Source organism: Maniola hyperantus, chromosome 12 (genome assembly GCF_902806685.2).
Source record: "Maniola hyperantus chromosome 12, iAphHyp1.2, whole genome shotgun sequence".
Classification (NCBI taxonomy): Eukaryota; Metazoa; Arthropoda; class Insecta; order Lepidoptera; family Nymphalidae; genus Maniola; species Maniola hyperantus.
The window spans coordinates 2,405,323-2,421,973 of NC_048547.1; the positions used below are offsets into that span (position 1 = coordinate 2,405,323).

Here is a 16,651-nt window from a genome sequence, read left to right on the forward strand (position 1 = left end):
TCTCTGTCACTCATGCCTATATTATGACGTTATGTCGGTCTCAACGACAGAGACGATGCTCTACAAATCCGCTATCTCCTTCTAAAGGTCGATATGTACTTTATTTTTTGCCGCGACCTGTATTTTAAAAGGTAGGTTCGATGAAAACAAATAAATTCTTAACAATTCTTTATTATTTTAACAATAACAATTTTTATCATAATAATATTTAATTATTATTTACAAGCTACATTATTGAAGTGGAGTGGGATCTCTTTACACTTTTTCTTAAAAGTAAAATATAAGTACTTAATTATTGTTTACAAATATTATTCGAAATGTTATTTATTATATTTTGTATAAAATACTAACTTCAATAATAAAGATGGCAAGTTCAATTTAATGCAAAAAAAATGCATATTTTTATAATGGACAAAATCACAAAATCTCTATAATATAAAAATGAATCACTAAATATTGTGTTGCTCATCGCAAATCTCAAGAACAGCTGAACCGATTTCGCTAATTCTTTTTTTATACCTAATACTCCTTCAAGTACGAGGATGGTTCTTACGGAGCGAAAAATTTAATTCAATCACCGCCTCAATTTTCTAAACTGCACCCGAGCGAAGCCGGGGCGTGTCAGCTAGTTAATAATAATATCTATCTTTAATCCTGCGATAGCAACGTTGTTCTTTGTGAAAAAAAGCTCTACAGAACCGCTATCTATTTCTAAAGGTCGATGTACAATATTTCCTGCATGGTACATTACTTCATCTTTTCCTATTTCCTTGTGCTCTAGTATATTTCGGAATAGATTTTTAGGGTTCCGTACCTCGGAAAAACGGAACCCTTATAGGATCACTTTGTTGTCTGTCTGTCTGTCGGTCTGTCAAGAAACCTACAGGGTACTTCCCGTTGACCTAGAATCATGAAATTTGGCAGTTAGGTAGGCCTTATAGCAGACATTCGGGGAAAAATCTGAAAACCGTGAATTTGTGGTTATATGACGCAAAAAAAAAAATTGTGGTCCTGAACTACTAATCAGTATTTTCAATTTTCGAATTAAGATAAATATTTCAAACGGGGTATCATATGAAAGTTTTTCACCTGTGCATTCTAAAACAGATTTTTATTTATTTTTATGCATCATAGTTTTTGAATTATCGTGCAAAAAGTCGAAAAATACGACTGTAGTACGGAACCGTCTTAGCGCGAGCCTGACCCGCACTTTGCTGGCTTTTTAATTCTATTAAAATCCGATAGTCAAAGCATATCCCGCGACTAGTAACAGGAACGATACAGATGTCATTCCCGCGCCACCTCGGAGACTGCTCCAGATGTCGCTACGGTGGTCCTTGGCCCACTGGGTCGTTTGCTTGGCCTTGGCCAAGGCTGTCTTGGCATTGGTCACTGCTTTTTCCCCGCATTCGGTACACGAATTGAGCCAAGACTCGAACTGCGAAAAGAAGTACATTGTAGAAAGATAGGAAAGCATCGACTTTCTATACCCTATCCGCGGAAAGAAGTATAGTTTATCGCTGTCTCTGTTACGTAATCCTATACAAATTATAAGCCAAAAATCCCAGTGGGCGCTAACCATCCAATCACAAACGAAACTGTTTTCCAATTGAATTTCGAATGTTTTTTGAAAACGTTTTCTAATTGAATTTCGAATGTTTTTTAAAAACATGTTTGTGATTGATTGGTTTGAGAGTAACATAATACGATTTAGTATAGTGCATTCATAATACACTGGCGTGTTTCCACTTGAAACCGTTATTAACAATAACAATAGGATTAAGTTGTGGCGGGTGAATTCAAAAGTATCAAGACTATGATGTTGAACCGGCTCCTTTAAAAATGAATGGGCTCTATGAGTGTTTGGTTTATTACCCCTATTGTTTACGTGGCATGTTGAATATAATCCTATTGTTATTGCTAATGACGATCTCAAGTGGAAACACGCCAGTTTATTTTGAATGCACTATACACCGAGTGGCATGCGAGAGAGGTGACATTGGGTGCGCAAGGTCGATTTAATTTTGCAGCGAAAGCCGTAAAAATATTAATTGTTATGTGTGCCAGAAGAAACAGATATTTCTGTTTATTTTCGTCAACACACGTCTGTGACTCCTAGTAGGCACTTTTTTTTTTTTACTAGCACTAGGCACAATCAATCATTGCCAATGGTATAACCTTTGTTGATTTCTCAGATGACACTTGTAAAATGTAACGGTGTATAGTCCGCGACAGGTTTAGATGGGAATCGGGGTATGTGGCGGGGGGAAGCCCCGCCACATACCGATTAGCGCGGGAGCATGCGTTTAAATGTTTTTACGAAAAGTTTTAGACTTTGTATACCGCGGACGGGCTACTACGGATACCCTACTTTTTCTCCTGAAAAATCAAAAATTCCCACGGGATTAAAAAAAACCTAAATCCATGCGGGCGAAGCCGCGGGCATCATCTAGTCAACAATAAGTATTAAATAAAAATAAAATAAAAATCTTTTTTATTCGAATAAACTTTTACAAGTAGGTACTTTCGAATAGTCGGATGCATCTACAACTGGTTCGGAATGCCTGAATATTGGCTAGCGTGGTAGGCTATGGCCTAAATCCTTCTCATTCTGCGAGGAGTATGATCTGGCGCGGCGGCGATGGGTTGATGATAGTTTGTTTATCTTCCGCATATTTTATGGAAAGTTCAAGAATCTTTTCAATTCAAATAGTGAGTCGACGATAGGTTGAGAGGATGATGATTTAAAAAAAAACTATTTATAATACTAATATTCTGCAAGAAGGTAAGCAAAAAATTTGAATACATGCCAAATGATTCATGATTGTTTTTTCCGCTTTGATAATAATCTAATAATAATATGGGTCATGAAAATTTTTTTACAAAACAGGTTTTCCAGTCGGTATTTTTACTTTCCAGACAGTCTAGAATTTTTTTAAAAGCATGTTCTAAAGGAGATCGCCCGTGAACGGGCCCTCTTTTGTGGCGTCGTCGTCGTGTCAAAACATAAATTAAGTTAAAAAAATGTGTTATTTTTTTACGATTTAAATATGTTTTATTACGACTTTTCCTTCACCCTGTCATTGAAAATATCCACAAATACAGTTAGAATCGTAAACATCCATTTATTTTGAAGAAGTATTATTATTTAAATATAACCTCACATCAGCAACATAAAAAATAAGATTTCTTTATCACCAGGGTGAATAAATGGAAATCGTTTGCAGAATATAAAAAGGTTGATATAACAATTATATTGGGGGGGCCCAAAGCTCCTAAGAAAATGGGCAATCTCCTTTTGAATTCTAAATTAACTAAATTCTGATTTGATTTGATTCACAAATTATGATTTTTCTCACGTATTTATTAGATCCCCGCGACTTCATTCGCGTGTATTTACTTTTCTTTCAATCCCGTGGGAACTTTATTTGTTTGGGATAAAAAGTAGCCCATGTCCGCGTCCGGGATGCAAGCTATATCTGTCCCTAATTTCGTCAGAATCGGGTAAACGGTTAGGCCGTCAGAGACATACACACTTTTGTATTTAATACTATTGTACTACGGTGTATGGGTTGGGACGTTATTGGCTCATATCTCAGACTAAGGATCAATAAGACTGCATCAAAATAATAAGAGCAAGCTGGGTGTATAGAAAAGCTCTGAAGAGTGATAAAGACAAAAACAATTTTTTTTGTGTTTGTCATAGTTTAACTTTTATTGTTGGGCAAATTTGTCATTTGTGCCCAACAAACCTCTGTGATAATAATTTATTGCGAATAGGGAATAAGAGTTATTTAGTTTTCTGTTTTATTTAAATTTAGTATTGAAGGGGTGTAGAAGCCATTAATGGTGCATTGCTGTGCTGTAACAGTTGTAGCGAACGCAAATTATGAAAATATGACCTTTCATACGTAAGTATGATTTCTTTTGTTGTTTTGTCCCTTTTGGGAATACGCGTCTGACATCCACCTTGATCCTTTGTCTGAGGTCCATATCAAAAAGAGGCATCACTTAAACTCATTTCGAAAGCGTACCCTACTCAATTGGTTTGCCAAACGACGATAATGAATGTGTGCTCAGCGTGGAGTGTTTGACAGGGGGTCATTTGGGTCACAGGCAATTAGCGAGAAGGTTAATAATGGGACATCGTATTTTAAAGTGCGCTCTTAATGACACGCAACGATAAAAATTGACAAGATTAATCCATACTTTCCATACTAATATTATGAATGCGAAAGTGTGTCTGTCTGTCTGTCTGTCTGTCTGTCGATCTGTCTGTCTGTATGTCTGCTAGTTTTTCACGGCCCAACAGTTTATCCGATTTTGATAAAATTTGGTACAGAGTTAGCCTACATCCCGGGGCTATTTTTATCCCGGAAAATCAAAGAGTTCCCACGGGTTTTTTTTAAAAACGTCTCAAAAAAAGCAAATGTAAACAATAATATAACTCACTTTGTTAAATTCTTCATCTGTACGCAGAGACGAAGCAACCGTAGACAGTACAGAGTCTAATGATGTGTATCTGAAGAAAAAAATAAAACTAATTAAGGCAACATAAAATTATCGTAATATAACTTGCCAACGTATGCGAATTGAAAAAATATAATATAATTAAAACCCAGTCAAGTGCGAACCAGACTCGCACACAAAGGGTTCCGTACCCATCGTACAAGGTATACACCTAACACTTTTATCTATAACACTGCAAATTAATGACGGACTGCGCCTTCTATATATGTATGTATTGTGATTTAGTTTTTTTTTTTTTCGTGAACATAATATTTTAATTTTTTGGTGATATATAACCATAAATTTACGGTTTTCGTATTTTTTTTACTTGCGCTATAAGAACTACCTAACTGCCAAATTTGATGATTCTAGGTCAACAGGAAGTATTCTATAGGTACTTAGGTTTTCTTGACAGACACGATAGACAGACAGACTATTACAGAGGTACAGAACCCTAAAAAGCATCAAATGGCATACAACTTAGCTTAAACTGATAAAGATTACAAAATAGAAGAGAAATCAACTTACATGGACTTCCAAAGACTAATGTTAGTCTGCAATCCCTCAAGAACAACGTGGACATTGCTGTAGTTGGAGAGGACACTCGAGAGGGGCACAGTGAGATCTTGAGTTTTGATTGGACTGTCTTCAACAAGCATGGATACCAGGAAACTGAAAAAAAAACCAGAAAATTGTATGAAAAAGTCGTGAAGTTTCATAGGACCCGTGACAAAAGGGAAGATGTACTCTGTCTCGCTCGCTCATTTTTTAAAAACAATATTAGCCATGCTTATCATGAATTATATTCCCGTTTCCCTTCCAACTAAGCGCTACTAAACTAAAGCTTGTGCTAGGAGTAGGTACGACAATAGTACAACGGGTGGGGTTTGAACTGCCAACCTTTTGGATTTCATTCCGCGCTTTAACGTTGAGCTATTGAGGCTCTGAATAATACGTGGACAAAAATACGTGCTGCCCAGCCAAAGAGATACTGTATTCGTTCTAAAATTTAACTTTTTACATTTTAGGTTCTCATGCAAAACTTCTGTCAAGTCCCACCATAAATTAATGTAGGTAGGTACATGAAAGCAAATAAATAAATCTAATCTAATCTAAGGAAAACATTATTTGACAAAATAATATAGGTTTTTTTATATAGGCATGGTCACACCATATAGTAAGTGATGATGCAGCCTAAGATGGAATGCTCCGGCCGCCTAGAAGATGCTAATTACTTTTCTTTTGAACGTCCCTATTGTAGCTGGCGCGGTCGGGCCAAACAGAAGTACTTAAACGTAACGGCTAAATAAGTATTTTCAAATAGCGAAGTGCCAAATCAAAAAATTGCTCAACCATGCATCTTTTTATGTATAAAGTAACGGCTGTTTTTTCTTTACTATTTATAATAGCTACTATTGAGTTTGCAAGATTTTACCAGTAGGTATACCTTTTTTCTAAAAAAACTTCGGCTGTTTTTTCTTTATTATATTTTATACTTGCTACTATTGAGTTTGCAAAATTTTACTAGTTGGATACCTTTTTTGCTAAATAACTATATTTATTATATTATTTAGTTGACATACCTGTTCAATTTAGTTTCGTCTGAGGTACATCCCAAGATATCGCCAATCAGTCTTGCCTCGTTAGCTACATTTGTAGTGGACATTCGGTTCCAGAGGAAATCATAATCGTCACCATTACCATATCGGAGACCAGTGCAGTAGACCACTTCTCTTATACTTGGGTCAAGCCTGGGAAATTATACAAAAACATGTCGTCTATAAATAACTGTTTTTTTTTTAAATTTCAACTTTGTATTAGGTATTTTTTATCTAGTATAAAAAATAGGTTTTACAATAACTAATTATCAATATATAATACACTCTTGTCTTTAATTTTGAAACTTCAGTCTTCAACAAACAAATGATTTTCGTCATTACAGTTTCGTATATACACTTTGGTTTTTAATTTTGGAACCTCAGTCGTCAACAAACAAATAATTTTCGTCATTAAAGTTTCGTATATAAACTTTCGTTTTTAATTTTGGAACCTAAGTCTTCAACAAACAAATAATTTTCGTCATTACAGTTTCGTATATATAATTTCGTTTTTAATTTTGGAACCTCAGTCTTCAACAAACAAATAATTACTTTCGTCAATATAGTTTCGTATATCTAATTGTGTTTTCTTAATACTACTTTAGGCGGCAGTTACTCCTGTAAGTTTTGCTCACGTAGCTTATATGATTAACTTACGACAAAACTAACGTAAAAGGTACTATAGGTACATTTACCTTAGTAAAATTGTCAATAGTTGTCAATTAATTACATAAGCTACAGTTTTACACCTGTAAGATTCGCGGCCTTAAATAATGCTTCTTACCATTTACCATCATTCTTAAATTCTTTGTACAAAGCCAATGCCTCATTGATACATCCCTGATGTCCAAGTTTACAAGCGAGATCTAAAATTTGCATACGATTTCTACTTGTTTTGTAGTCATCAGTAGACTTTACTTCAAGTCCCAATCGGGCCACAGTGCTATCCATTAGATGTAAAATGAATTCCTGGAACATAGAATACGGTATTTGACAACTAGTCAAATCAGTAACTTTTTATCAAACGTCAAAAAGCGCACTTACAGCCGCACTCAGAGTTGTTAATCGTTACTTAAGTTTGAGTTAAAACGAGACAGATTTATGCGAGAGATATAGCTCTGTCTCGTTTTAACTAAACTTAAGTAACGATTAAGCGACTCTGAGTATCTACGGCTGTAAGTATGCGATATTCCATGAAATACTGGAATGTGACGCCACATCATAACATACTTTTTTAGTTTAATCGATTATTTAAAATGGTTATTACACTAAAAATTAACAAAGAACATGGATTTTACGTATTTTGGAAGACCCTCTATTTAATAATCAATGAGAAATTTATTTTTGATGTAGTCAAATACCCAATTTCTTTAAATATAATGAATAGAATTAAATTTTCCCTCATTGTGATAGAAATTCTTAAATTAATATTAATAGTGAGTTTTCTATTTTGTGCCCATGCCAAAAAAAAATCATCACGGCCAGTGTAGATATTTATTACTTACTAAGATTTTAACTAAAAATAATACCTTTGGCCTGTAAGTGTTTTCTATTCTTTTTTAAATGAAAATATTACAATAAAACTTAAGGCTAGCCTTATCTAATTACTACACAAATCATGCCCGCGTGGAATGGTGCCAAGAATACTGGCTGCATTTCCGCGCTGGACAGCCAGGCTGATCCGTTGCGCAAAAAATGAGCCATCCCTTCTGTCACCAGATGAGCCTAATAATCGCGGTAAAATGTCTCGTAATTTTTTTTTGCACTAAGACTCCATGCCGTTTTAATTCTTACTTTTATCTTATACTTTAACTAGCTTACGCTCGCGACTTCGTCCGCGTGGACTACACAAATTTCAAACCTCTATTTTACCCCCTTAGGGGTTGAATTTTCAAAAATCCTCTCTTAGCGGATGCCTACGTCATAATAGCTATCTGCATGCCAAATTTCAGCCCGATCCGTCCAGTAGTTTGAGCTGTGCGTTGATAGATCAGTCAGTCACCTTTTCCTTTTATATATTTAGACTTACACTCTACTTACATCGATAACAGTCAAACTATCAGAACCAAGATAATGACTTCTAAGTTTTTTGAATCCGCGGACAGCTGGGTACCAAACCGCATAATCCGTTTCCTCCTCCAAAAAGTGCAGTACGTCATGCAGAAGGTCAAACTTAACCTCGTCCGCGAATAGGAATGCAAACAAATCATTCACGATCTGCAAATAGTTTAGATTTAGTCATGTACTTAACAAGAAACTTCCGAATAAACATTAAAATGATTATTCTCAACTAGCTCACCCGAATTTTCAAAAATTCTGAAATAGCACGTATTTTTTTTGTAACCGAAAACGCAAATATCAATTTTCATGGAAATAACTTGAAAAATTACAGACTTTCATTATAAACTTTCATCCCTTTTTGAACCCTCTTGGCAGTAGAATTTTCAAATATTGTAAAGTACCTAAGTATTTTTTTATTCTTAACTGAAAGCCTGTATACCAATTTTCATCGATGAAACTTTAAAAATGATAGACTTTCATAGAAACTTCCATCCCCAATTTACTCCCCTTAGGGGTGGAGAGATATATTTATAGCTATATTCATAAAAAAGCTGATTACCTTAGCTCTATTTATATAATGAATTTCTTCACGACGACTGCCTTTCAGATGATCAGATATGTGGTGCCAGGTGTGACTGTCGTAATTAACCCTGTAAAGACCTAAACGTAAAGCAAAAAATATCATTAAGTAAATTTAATTGGCCCTTATCTTAAACTTATGTACCTACCATCTCTATCCGCCCACAGACCACTAGTTCACTAGCCTGTGATATCCATACACACCTATGTATGTATTATATAGTGTAATTCAACATATTATAATACAGCTTATAACCATAATGTTAGCAAAAACTGAGCGTTATTGTTATACTACCAAAACACAATCCAATATACCAATAACCATTTGCCTCATTTTGTAGTTTTAGTGATTTAGTATTTTTCAAACCCTCAAAGAATAGCGTGTAAAATTTGGGTCAATGCCCCACCTACGACGCGGTATTGAGTCTGAGTGGAATACTTATGCAACTATCAATTGTCTTCGTTTTTGCTAGCGTTCTGGTTACACCCTGTACACTATAAGATATACCATCATTATGACATAACTAGCTTATGCTCACGACTTCGTCCGCGTGGACTACACAAATTTAAAACCCCTATTTCACTCCCTTAGGGGTTGAATTTTCAATAATCCTTTCTTAGCGGATGCCTCCGTCATAATAGCTATCTGCATGCTAAATTTCAGCCAGATCCGCCCAGTAGTTTGAGCTGTGCGTTGATAGATCAGTCAGTCAGTCAGTCAGTCAGTCACCTTTTGCTTTTATATATTTAGATATAGCAGACAATGATATTAGAACCATTCAGCCAGCTGTAATTAGTCGACGCCACGTGGACGCTATTTTAATAGGAAGAGATATGAGAAGCGAAATGAGAGCATGGTATTGGCAAGGGAAAAAAGGAAAGTTTCAGATACCTGTTTCTTGAATGTTTAGTATCGGCCAGCTGTGATTTTCCTTGATTTCCCTGACAGGCAGTACGTAAGTTTTGTTATCCATGATGAATGCTGGCTTGGTATTCGTAAAGTCGAATGCAGTCTCCAGTGTGAACGTAATCGGGATTTTGTAAATTTCATCAGATTTATCAGTGGAATGTTTGTAGAAGCGTTTCTGTAAAATTAAAGACAAACAGGTAAAGAAATTGCATGAAAATAAAAATAGCACATATTTTATAAAAAACTTGACCAACCCAGTGTTGTAGTACTAGTTCATTACCTGAGTTAAAACAATAGACGAGTCATCATGATTGACTTCCACATGCACTAAAGGATAGCCGGCGCGACTTATCCACGAACTCATGACGTCAGTGATATCGGAGCCAGGATAACTGGCTAAAGAGTTGTACACATTTACACCTTGGCTGAGAGCCGTGTAGAGTTGTTCAGGGTAGCCAGGTTTGAAGGAGCTAGAGAAAAAAAACAGTAACATAACTGCAAACAGGTTGTTCCAACTAATTCAATACAGTAGAGAGTACAGTACAGTAGAGCGTTGTTTCTGTCACATAGGTCACATAGGTACAAGTGACAGAGACAACGCTCTACAAAGCCGAAATTTCATTCTAAAGGTCGATGTAAGTAAAATACTTCTTGTCAGCTACTGTACAAGATTTTTTTAATTAAACAAAAATAGCGAGCAAACGATCTGGCGGTCACCTGATTACCGCCGCCCATGAACATTTGTATACCAGAGGAACCACCAATGCGTTGCCAGCCTTTCAGGAATTGTTTGGCCTGCCTCTTGAATAACCATTTGAATGATACAGTATTAATTTCTTGTAGGTCCTCTTATGACATGTCTATACTATCACGTGTACGAATCGATGTTTATGCTATATCGATGCGTGTACGGAAAGCTTCAAGGTATTCAAAACTTAAGCAACCTGTTCAGGATTTACTCCAGGCAGGGAAATGAAAAAATTAAAAATATCTTACTTTGCCATCAAATACGCGTTGAGGCCAGATTTGAAAGCATTATCACCAATCAAATGGTGTACCATTCTTATAACAGATCCTGCTTTCTGATATGTGACTGTTCCAAAATGGCCGCTGATTTCGTCAGGCGAGTTCACGTTAACGTTGGTGATTGGAGGTGAGTCAGGAACGTCGTCGGCATCTAAAGCTGAGTATACTGAACCAATGACAAGCTGATCGTTTGCTGCTACGTCAGGCTGGATCTGTCAATAAAATTACTAACATTAAAATTTCTATATTTTAACCTTAAAAATTTCCCAGTATCGAGCAAAATAATTTCTATTTAGTAGATACTATGGTGCTATGATCTGGTGCTACTCTGTACTTACCATTGCCGTAATATAATCCTGGAAGTAATTAGCGAAACCCTCGTTCAACCATGTGTTGCTCCACCAGTGGCACGTCACCAGGTTGCCGAACCACATGTGAGTAGTTTCGTGTGCTATGATCTGTGCTACTCTGTACTTGTAGTATGGGGTTGACTCCTCCGGAACGGTTAACAATAACGATTCCCTGTTGGATTAAGAAAATAAAATTTTACAAAATGGCTCAATGGCCTGTTATATCCCAATAGTATATTAAACACAAAAAAGGTAAGTAAGGCAAAGTTTTGGGGCTGCCTATGTTTGAGGTGACCGTCGACTCGAGAAGAAGAAAATTTGAAGAATCAACCCACCTGTATGTCACAAGTCCCCAATTCTCCATAGCGCCTACCTTGAAATGCATCAACGCAATATGATCGAGTTTTAGATTGCTATTCGTGGAGGCACGAATAGCAATCTAAAACTCGAATATATATTTAGCAGTTCTACTATACAGTATATATTATAGTATAGTATATATTATAGCAGTTCTACTATACAGTATAGTATATATTTTATATATTTAGCAGTTCTACTGCTAAATATATAAAAGGATTGACTGACTGACTGATCTATCAACGCACAGCTCAAACTACTGGACGGATCGGGCTGAAATTTGGCATGCAGATAGCTATTATGCCGTAGGCATCCGCTAAAATTTTTTTTTTGAAAATTCAACCCCTAAGGGGATGAAATGTGGGTTTGAAATTTGTGTTGTCCACGCGGACGAAGTTGCGAGCATAAGCTAGTAGGTACATAAAACTCCTAATCAACTACGATAACCTACAAAAAGATTACTTGAAGAATCAACCCCACCTGTATGTCACAAGTCCCCAATTTTCCATAGCGCCTGCCTTGAAATCTATCAACGCAATATGATCGAGTTTTAGATTGCTATTCGTGGAGTAATAGTCAATTCCGAAGTAGTCTCCCAACGCTTCAACAACACGTAGAGCAAAATCAAATGCATAATCCGTTTGGTTTTTGGCTTCTGGTCTTGTGAAGACTCCTAATTCCTTTGTTCCATTTCTACTGTAATGTTCAGCTTCGAATTCTGATACTAGGAACGCCACCAAGTAAGTTGACATTCTTGGTGTCGGGTAAAATGTTTCTCTGACGTAGCCATTTGATCTGAAATAAGAGAAAGGAGAATAGAAAGAAAATATAATATTATATAAGTCCCGCAAATTGCTATTGCGCTGGAACCATGTCTCATTTACATCGAAATAACGTCATAAGAGAAAAAACTAAAAAGATAGTAAAGAAGCAATAATTACTCGTATAGTTTTTGTATTTCACGAAGGCGAGTGGCTCATGCTTGTGTTTGAGTCGTATCGGCATAAGTAAGGTACACTAAATGTGTGCGTTTGTGAGCGCTTGCTCATGACTGATTGGTCCGTAATGCACGCACACTTACGCAATGCCCCTGTAAACGACGTAGCCACAAATAGAGTTCACTGGCCTTCGTAAATTGCAAGAACTGTACTTACAATGATACGTTACTCTGAAGCTTCGTGTTAGCTAATGTAGGCTTGTAATTTGCAGGTCTGTCGATTGTTAGTGTGAACACAGCCTTATATTCCGGTTCATCGAAACATGGGAAAACTTTTCTAGCGTTTGTTGACTCAAATTGCGTAGCACCCAGCCATCTAGAAATAGAAAAATATTTTTTATAGTCTTGAATCTTGTCATTTTTGGGTCTGAAATATTTGCTATTATAATGTTGACAGGAGTTTTTTTAATGTTAGTTACACGATAAGGGCGCCTATAGTCAACTATATCCTAGTCAACATAACTATTCTTACAAAATATTTTACGCGACAGGTCGAGATGGCAATCGGGGTATGAGGTGGGGGGCACACAGTCCCACACGTCACCTGCGCTATCCGGTACCGGGTTAGCGCGGGGGATGTGCGGGTGTGCGGGGCGTCCCCACCCCGATTGCTATCCTGAACTGTCGCGTACTATAGTTATGTAACGCTTTTATCTTGAACTATTTCATGTAAAATCCTCTCTAGATTTTAACATGACAATAACACATTATCAGTCTTAGAGATAAGATGATCCCAGTGACACACAGTGTCGATAGATGTGGTAATCAACTTGATCTATTGACGGAGTACTCCAATTTTATTGCAAGATCAAGATACTAGCTAAGATGATAGCATAACGTGATGCTGAGTGAAATGAACGGCATGTGATATCAAATACCACTGATGACTGCGTAGTGATAAATGAAAGAAAATGTCTAGAGGATTTACCTTCCCCTATATTTTTATACAAGCTGTGATAGCGCAGTGGTTAGCACGTCCGCCTTCTAATCGAAGGTTGGGGGTTCGATCCTGTGCACGCACCTTTAAATTTTCGGAGTTATACGTGCGTTTTAAGAAATTAAATAATATCATTTGCTTTAACGGTCAAGGAAAACATCGTGAGGAAACCTGCATGCCTGAGAGTTCTCCAGATTATGTTCTCAAAGGTGTGTGAAGTCTACAAATCCGCACATGGCTAGCGTGGTAGACTATGGGCAAACCCTTCTCAGTCTGAGAGGAGACCCGTGCTCTGTAGTGAGCCGGCGATGGGTTGATCATGATGATGATGATATTTTTATAATTCTTTTTGAACAAGATACCTACGAATTTAACTCCTTCAATTCACGTACAGTACGCGACAGAAAATAATGTATATCGACCTTTAGAATGAGATTTCGGCTTTGTAGAGCGTTGTCTCCGTCATCATATAATCATACCTATGTGACGTTGTGTCGGTCTCAACGACAGAGACAATGCTCTACAAAACCGCTATCTCTTTCTTAGGGTCGATGTACATTATTTCCTGCCGCGTAATGTAATCAGATTTGTTTAGACATAAGTAGCAAAATGAATGAGAAAAGAAGTAGAGAAAATGATATGATAGACCAAAAAAACATGCCTAGATCGATAGGAAATTACATAAAGCATAGAGATCTTATACTTATAAGTACATATACCAGATGACTTATGGGCAAAATCTGCTTCTTTCTGGACTCCCTAGAATCATCAACAGCATGGTAGACCGAGGCGACGTTGGCGTGACGAATTAGACGTGGGATAGTACAGGCTAATTTAGAATTAGAATTTGAATACAGATCGAAAAGTAAATGCACTTACTTTTTAACACCTTTCTCTATGTAGCAGTTTTTATAAAATCCGGCTAAATCGTCTCGTATAGATCCAGTGAATACTATTTGCAATACGTACTCCACACTAGACGAAAGTTCACTCGCCAAATGTATATGAGCGAACGAATATTCCTCTTCGAATTCAAGGGGATTCGTTTCCAACAAACTGATAGTATTCACTCCATTCGTTAAAGTTATATTCGAAGCTGTATAGGTTAAGTTCTCTGAATGGATTTTTATTGTATTTATATTTGCGGAAGTTGTGAACGTTATTTGAACTTCTCCGTCGAATGTGAATGCTCTATCGTCGCCCGTATCAAAATAAGGTGTTATGAGTACAGAATAAGTCGAAGGTATGATCGTTGTATTCAGTCTGTGCTTTGTATCAGTTTCAGTGTGAACCGATTGTATGGCAAAGCCAAGCAGCGCCAGCTGCAATAATTGCCGCTGCATCTCTGTAAACATTGTTTTAATGTCAATTTTTAGAGCCTCATTGGCCCCAATTATCTAGTCTCTCTCTAAACTAAATTTAGAGTATCTGCATCCTTTTCTTCTTACTTATGGTAAAAAAGGAACGGAACATGACTTTCATATTTAAAGACTCTAAACTGCGCGCTAAAATCACGGGTTTACCATCTAAAAATTAAATTTAGAAATATCAAACTGCTTCTGTCCTTTTCATATTACAATAGTAAGAAGAGGGTGCGAATACTTTAAAATTAGGTTGTGCTTAGAATCGGTGCCATTGGGGCTGATTCTCTTGTACACAATCTCTAAACTAAACTAAAATGACACGTCTAAATCTATTGCTATCCCTGTCCTAATGTTACTTGCGGAAAAGTAGATTTAGACCTGTTAATGTAATGTTTCACATTCAAATAAATTAAGTATTCACCAATTCACTTTCGTTCAAAACTTTATTCGCAGTATATTTTCAAATGTAAAATACCTATAGATAAATTTTCTACTGTCTTGTAAGGTCAAACTAGGAAAATCCTCATTTTGCTAAAGGCTCTTACTTTAGTTGATTTATTTTTCTTTCCTGTTGCCGTATTGGCAGTGTATTTTAAATCTTTTTCCTTTAGATCTTTAGAATTTTTTTAATAATCAATATTTTGTTGTGCTATTCTGATATTATTGAGATCTGCAGCAGCTATTTGTTTTATTCAGATTTATTACTAGCTACAATTATTACAAGTACAGCAACATTAAAGGAACTTATTTTCATTCAAAAGAATTGAGTTGGTATTAAATCTACCACTGATTTATTATTGCTTATCTATACATGTTCACTCCATTTTCCATCCATTCTCTATCCGTTAATGGTTTCTCCTCAAGATTTACCTATAATTTGTAGAAATGGTTTTACACTTTTTGAGATTATTCTTTTCGGTATCTTGTGTTGTTTAATTGAAAATATTACAATATTAATTGAGGTAGTCACATTAGTTAAATATTTATTTTATTTAAAAAAAATTTAGCTTGCTTCATAAGTAGGTAGGATGTTTTGTTTTATCTGAACAAGTAACTAAAGCAACCTTCCTATCTACCACAATATTTGCATACTCGCTATCGTTATACCTAACTAAGCGTAAATATTCAACAGTTTGACTTTACTACCTAACACGTAAATTAATTTAATCTTATACTAAGATTAGCTTATGCTCGCGACTTCGTCCGCGTTGACTACACAAATTTCAAACCCATATTTCACCCCTTTAGGGGTTGAATTTTAAAAAATCCTTTCTTAGCGGATGCCTACGTCGTATTAGCTATCTGCGTGCCAAATGTCAGCCCGATCCGTTCAGTAGTTTGAGCTGTGCGTTGATAAATCAGTCAGTCAGTCAGTCAGTCAGTCAGTCAGTCAGTCAGTCAGTCACCTTTTACTTTTATATATTTAGATAAAACTGTTTAACGAATAGTTTAATTTAATTTAAAACATGATGAAGAACAAAAAAAAAACCGCCCGATTTGAGAACCACCTCCTTTTTGAAAGTCGGTTAAAATACAGGATAATATGCTTAAAAACAGATTAGTATAGTCAACAATAGTTATATTTTCTTTGTAGTTTAAAACAAATTAAAATACTGGTTCGTTGTATTTTTATTTATAGAACTTTGTATATTTTTGAAATTATTAAAAAAATTGATTTTTTTTAGTTAACAAAAACATTGCGTCTGTTTCTAACTAAACTACTTTGTCACTATGCTTATCCATATTGCTTTACTACAGTTTTAAATAGAGATTTAATTATATAAAATTTAAGTTAAATAACACTTAAACATTGTGTATGGAAGTAAAATTATTTTTAATTATTATATTACGTACCTGATGTCTTATCGACGGCAATTTATTGTGCGAACTGTATTTGTTTCAGCACTTCATGTCTTTAAAGTGATAACAATCATCTTGAGATTTACCTTATCGTCACTATTCC

At 35.9% G+C, this 16,651-nt stretch overlaps 1 protein-coding gene across 2 annotated transcripts; it reads right to left on the reverse strand.

Moving 5' to 3' along the window:
• Positions 1-155: 155 nt before the first annotated feature.
• On the reverse strand, positions 156-16,651 carry LOC117986815 (membrane alanyl aminopeptidase-like). Of its 2 annotated transcripts, none has more exons than XM_069502155.1 (15): positions 16,543-16,651; positions 14,204-14,669; positions 12,545-12,703; positions 11,871-12,185; positions 11,022-11,205; positions 10,654-10,895; positions 9,938-10,127; positions 9,640-9,832; positions 8,728-8,828; positions 8,148-8,324; positions 6,892-7,076; positions 6,093-6,260; positions 5,038-5,181; positions 4,453-4,522; positions 156-1,438 (listed from the first exon to the last, which is right to left on the reverse strand). In XM_069502155.1, exons 2-15 carry the CDS (start codon positions 14,665-14,667, stop codon positions 1,232-1,234), a joined length of 2,799 nt encoding a protein of 932 aa, XP_069358256.1. In that variant the 5' UTR covers positions 14,668-14,669; positions 16,543-16,651; the 3' UTR covers positions 156-1,231. The 2 variants fall into 2 exon arrangements, with proteins under 2 accessions (XP_069358256.1, XP_069358257.1); XM_069502156.1 differs by lacking the exon at positions 16,543-16,651 and adding an exon at positions 15,234-15,354.

What these genes read in the sequence shown, in the direction of transcription:
- LOC117986815 (XM_069502155.1), bottom strand. Translation starts at nt 14,667, where the DNA reads ATGCAGCGGCAATTATTGCAGCTGGCGCTGCTTGGCTTTGCCATACAA. An exon ending in TGGGGACTTGTGACATACAG is followed by an intron (nt 11,206 to 11,870) that starts GTGGGGTTGATT and finishes TTAATCCAACAG; the next exon opens with GGAATCGTTATTGTTAACCG. An exon ending in TTTAAGAATGATGGTAAATG is followed by an intron (nt 6,261 to 6,891) that starts GTAAGAAGCATT and finishes ATAATTTCCCAG; the next exon opens with GCTTGACCCAAGTATAAGAG.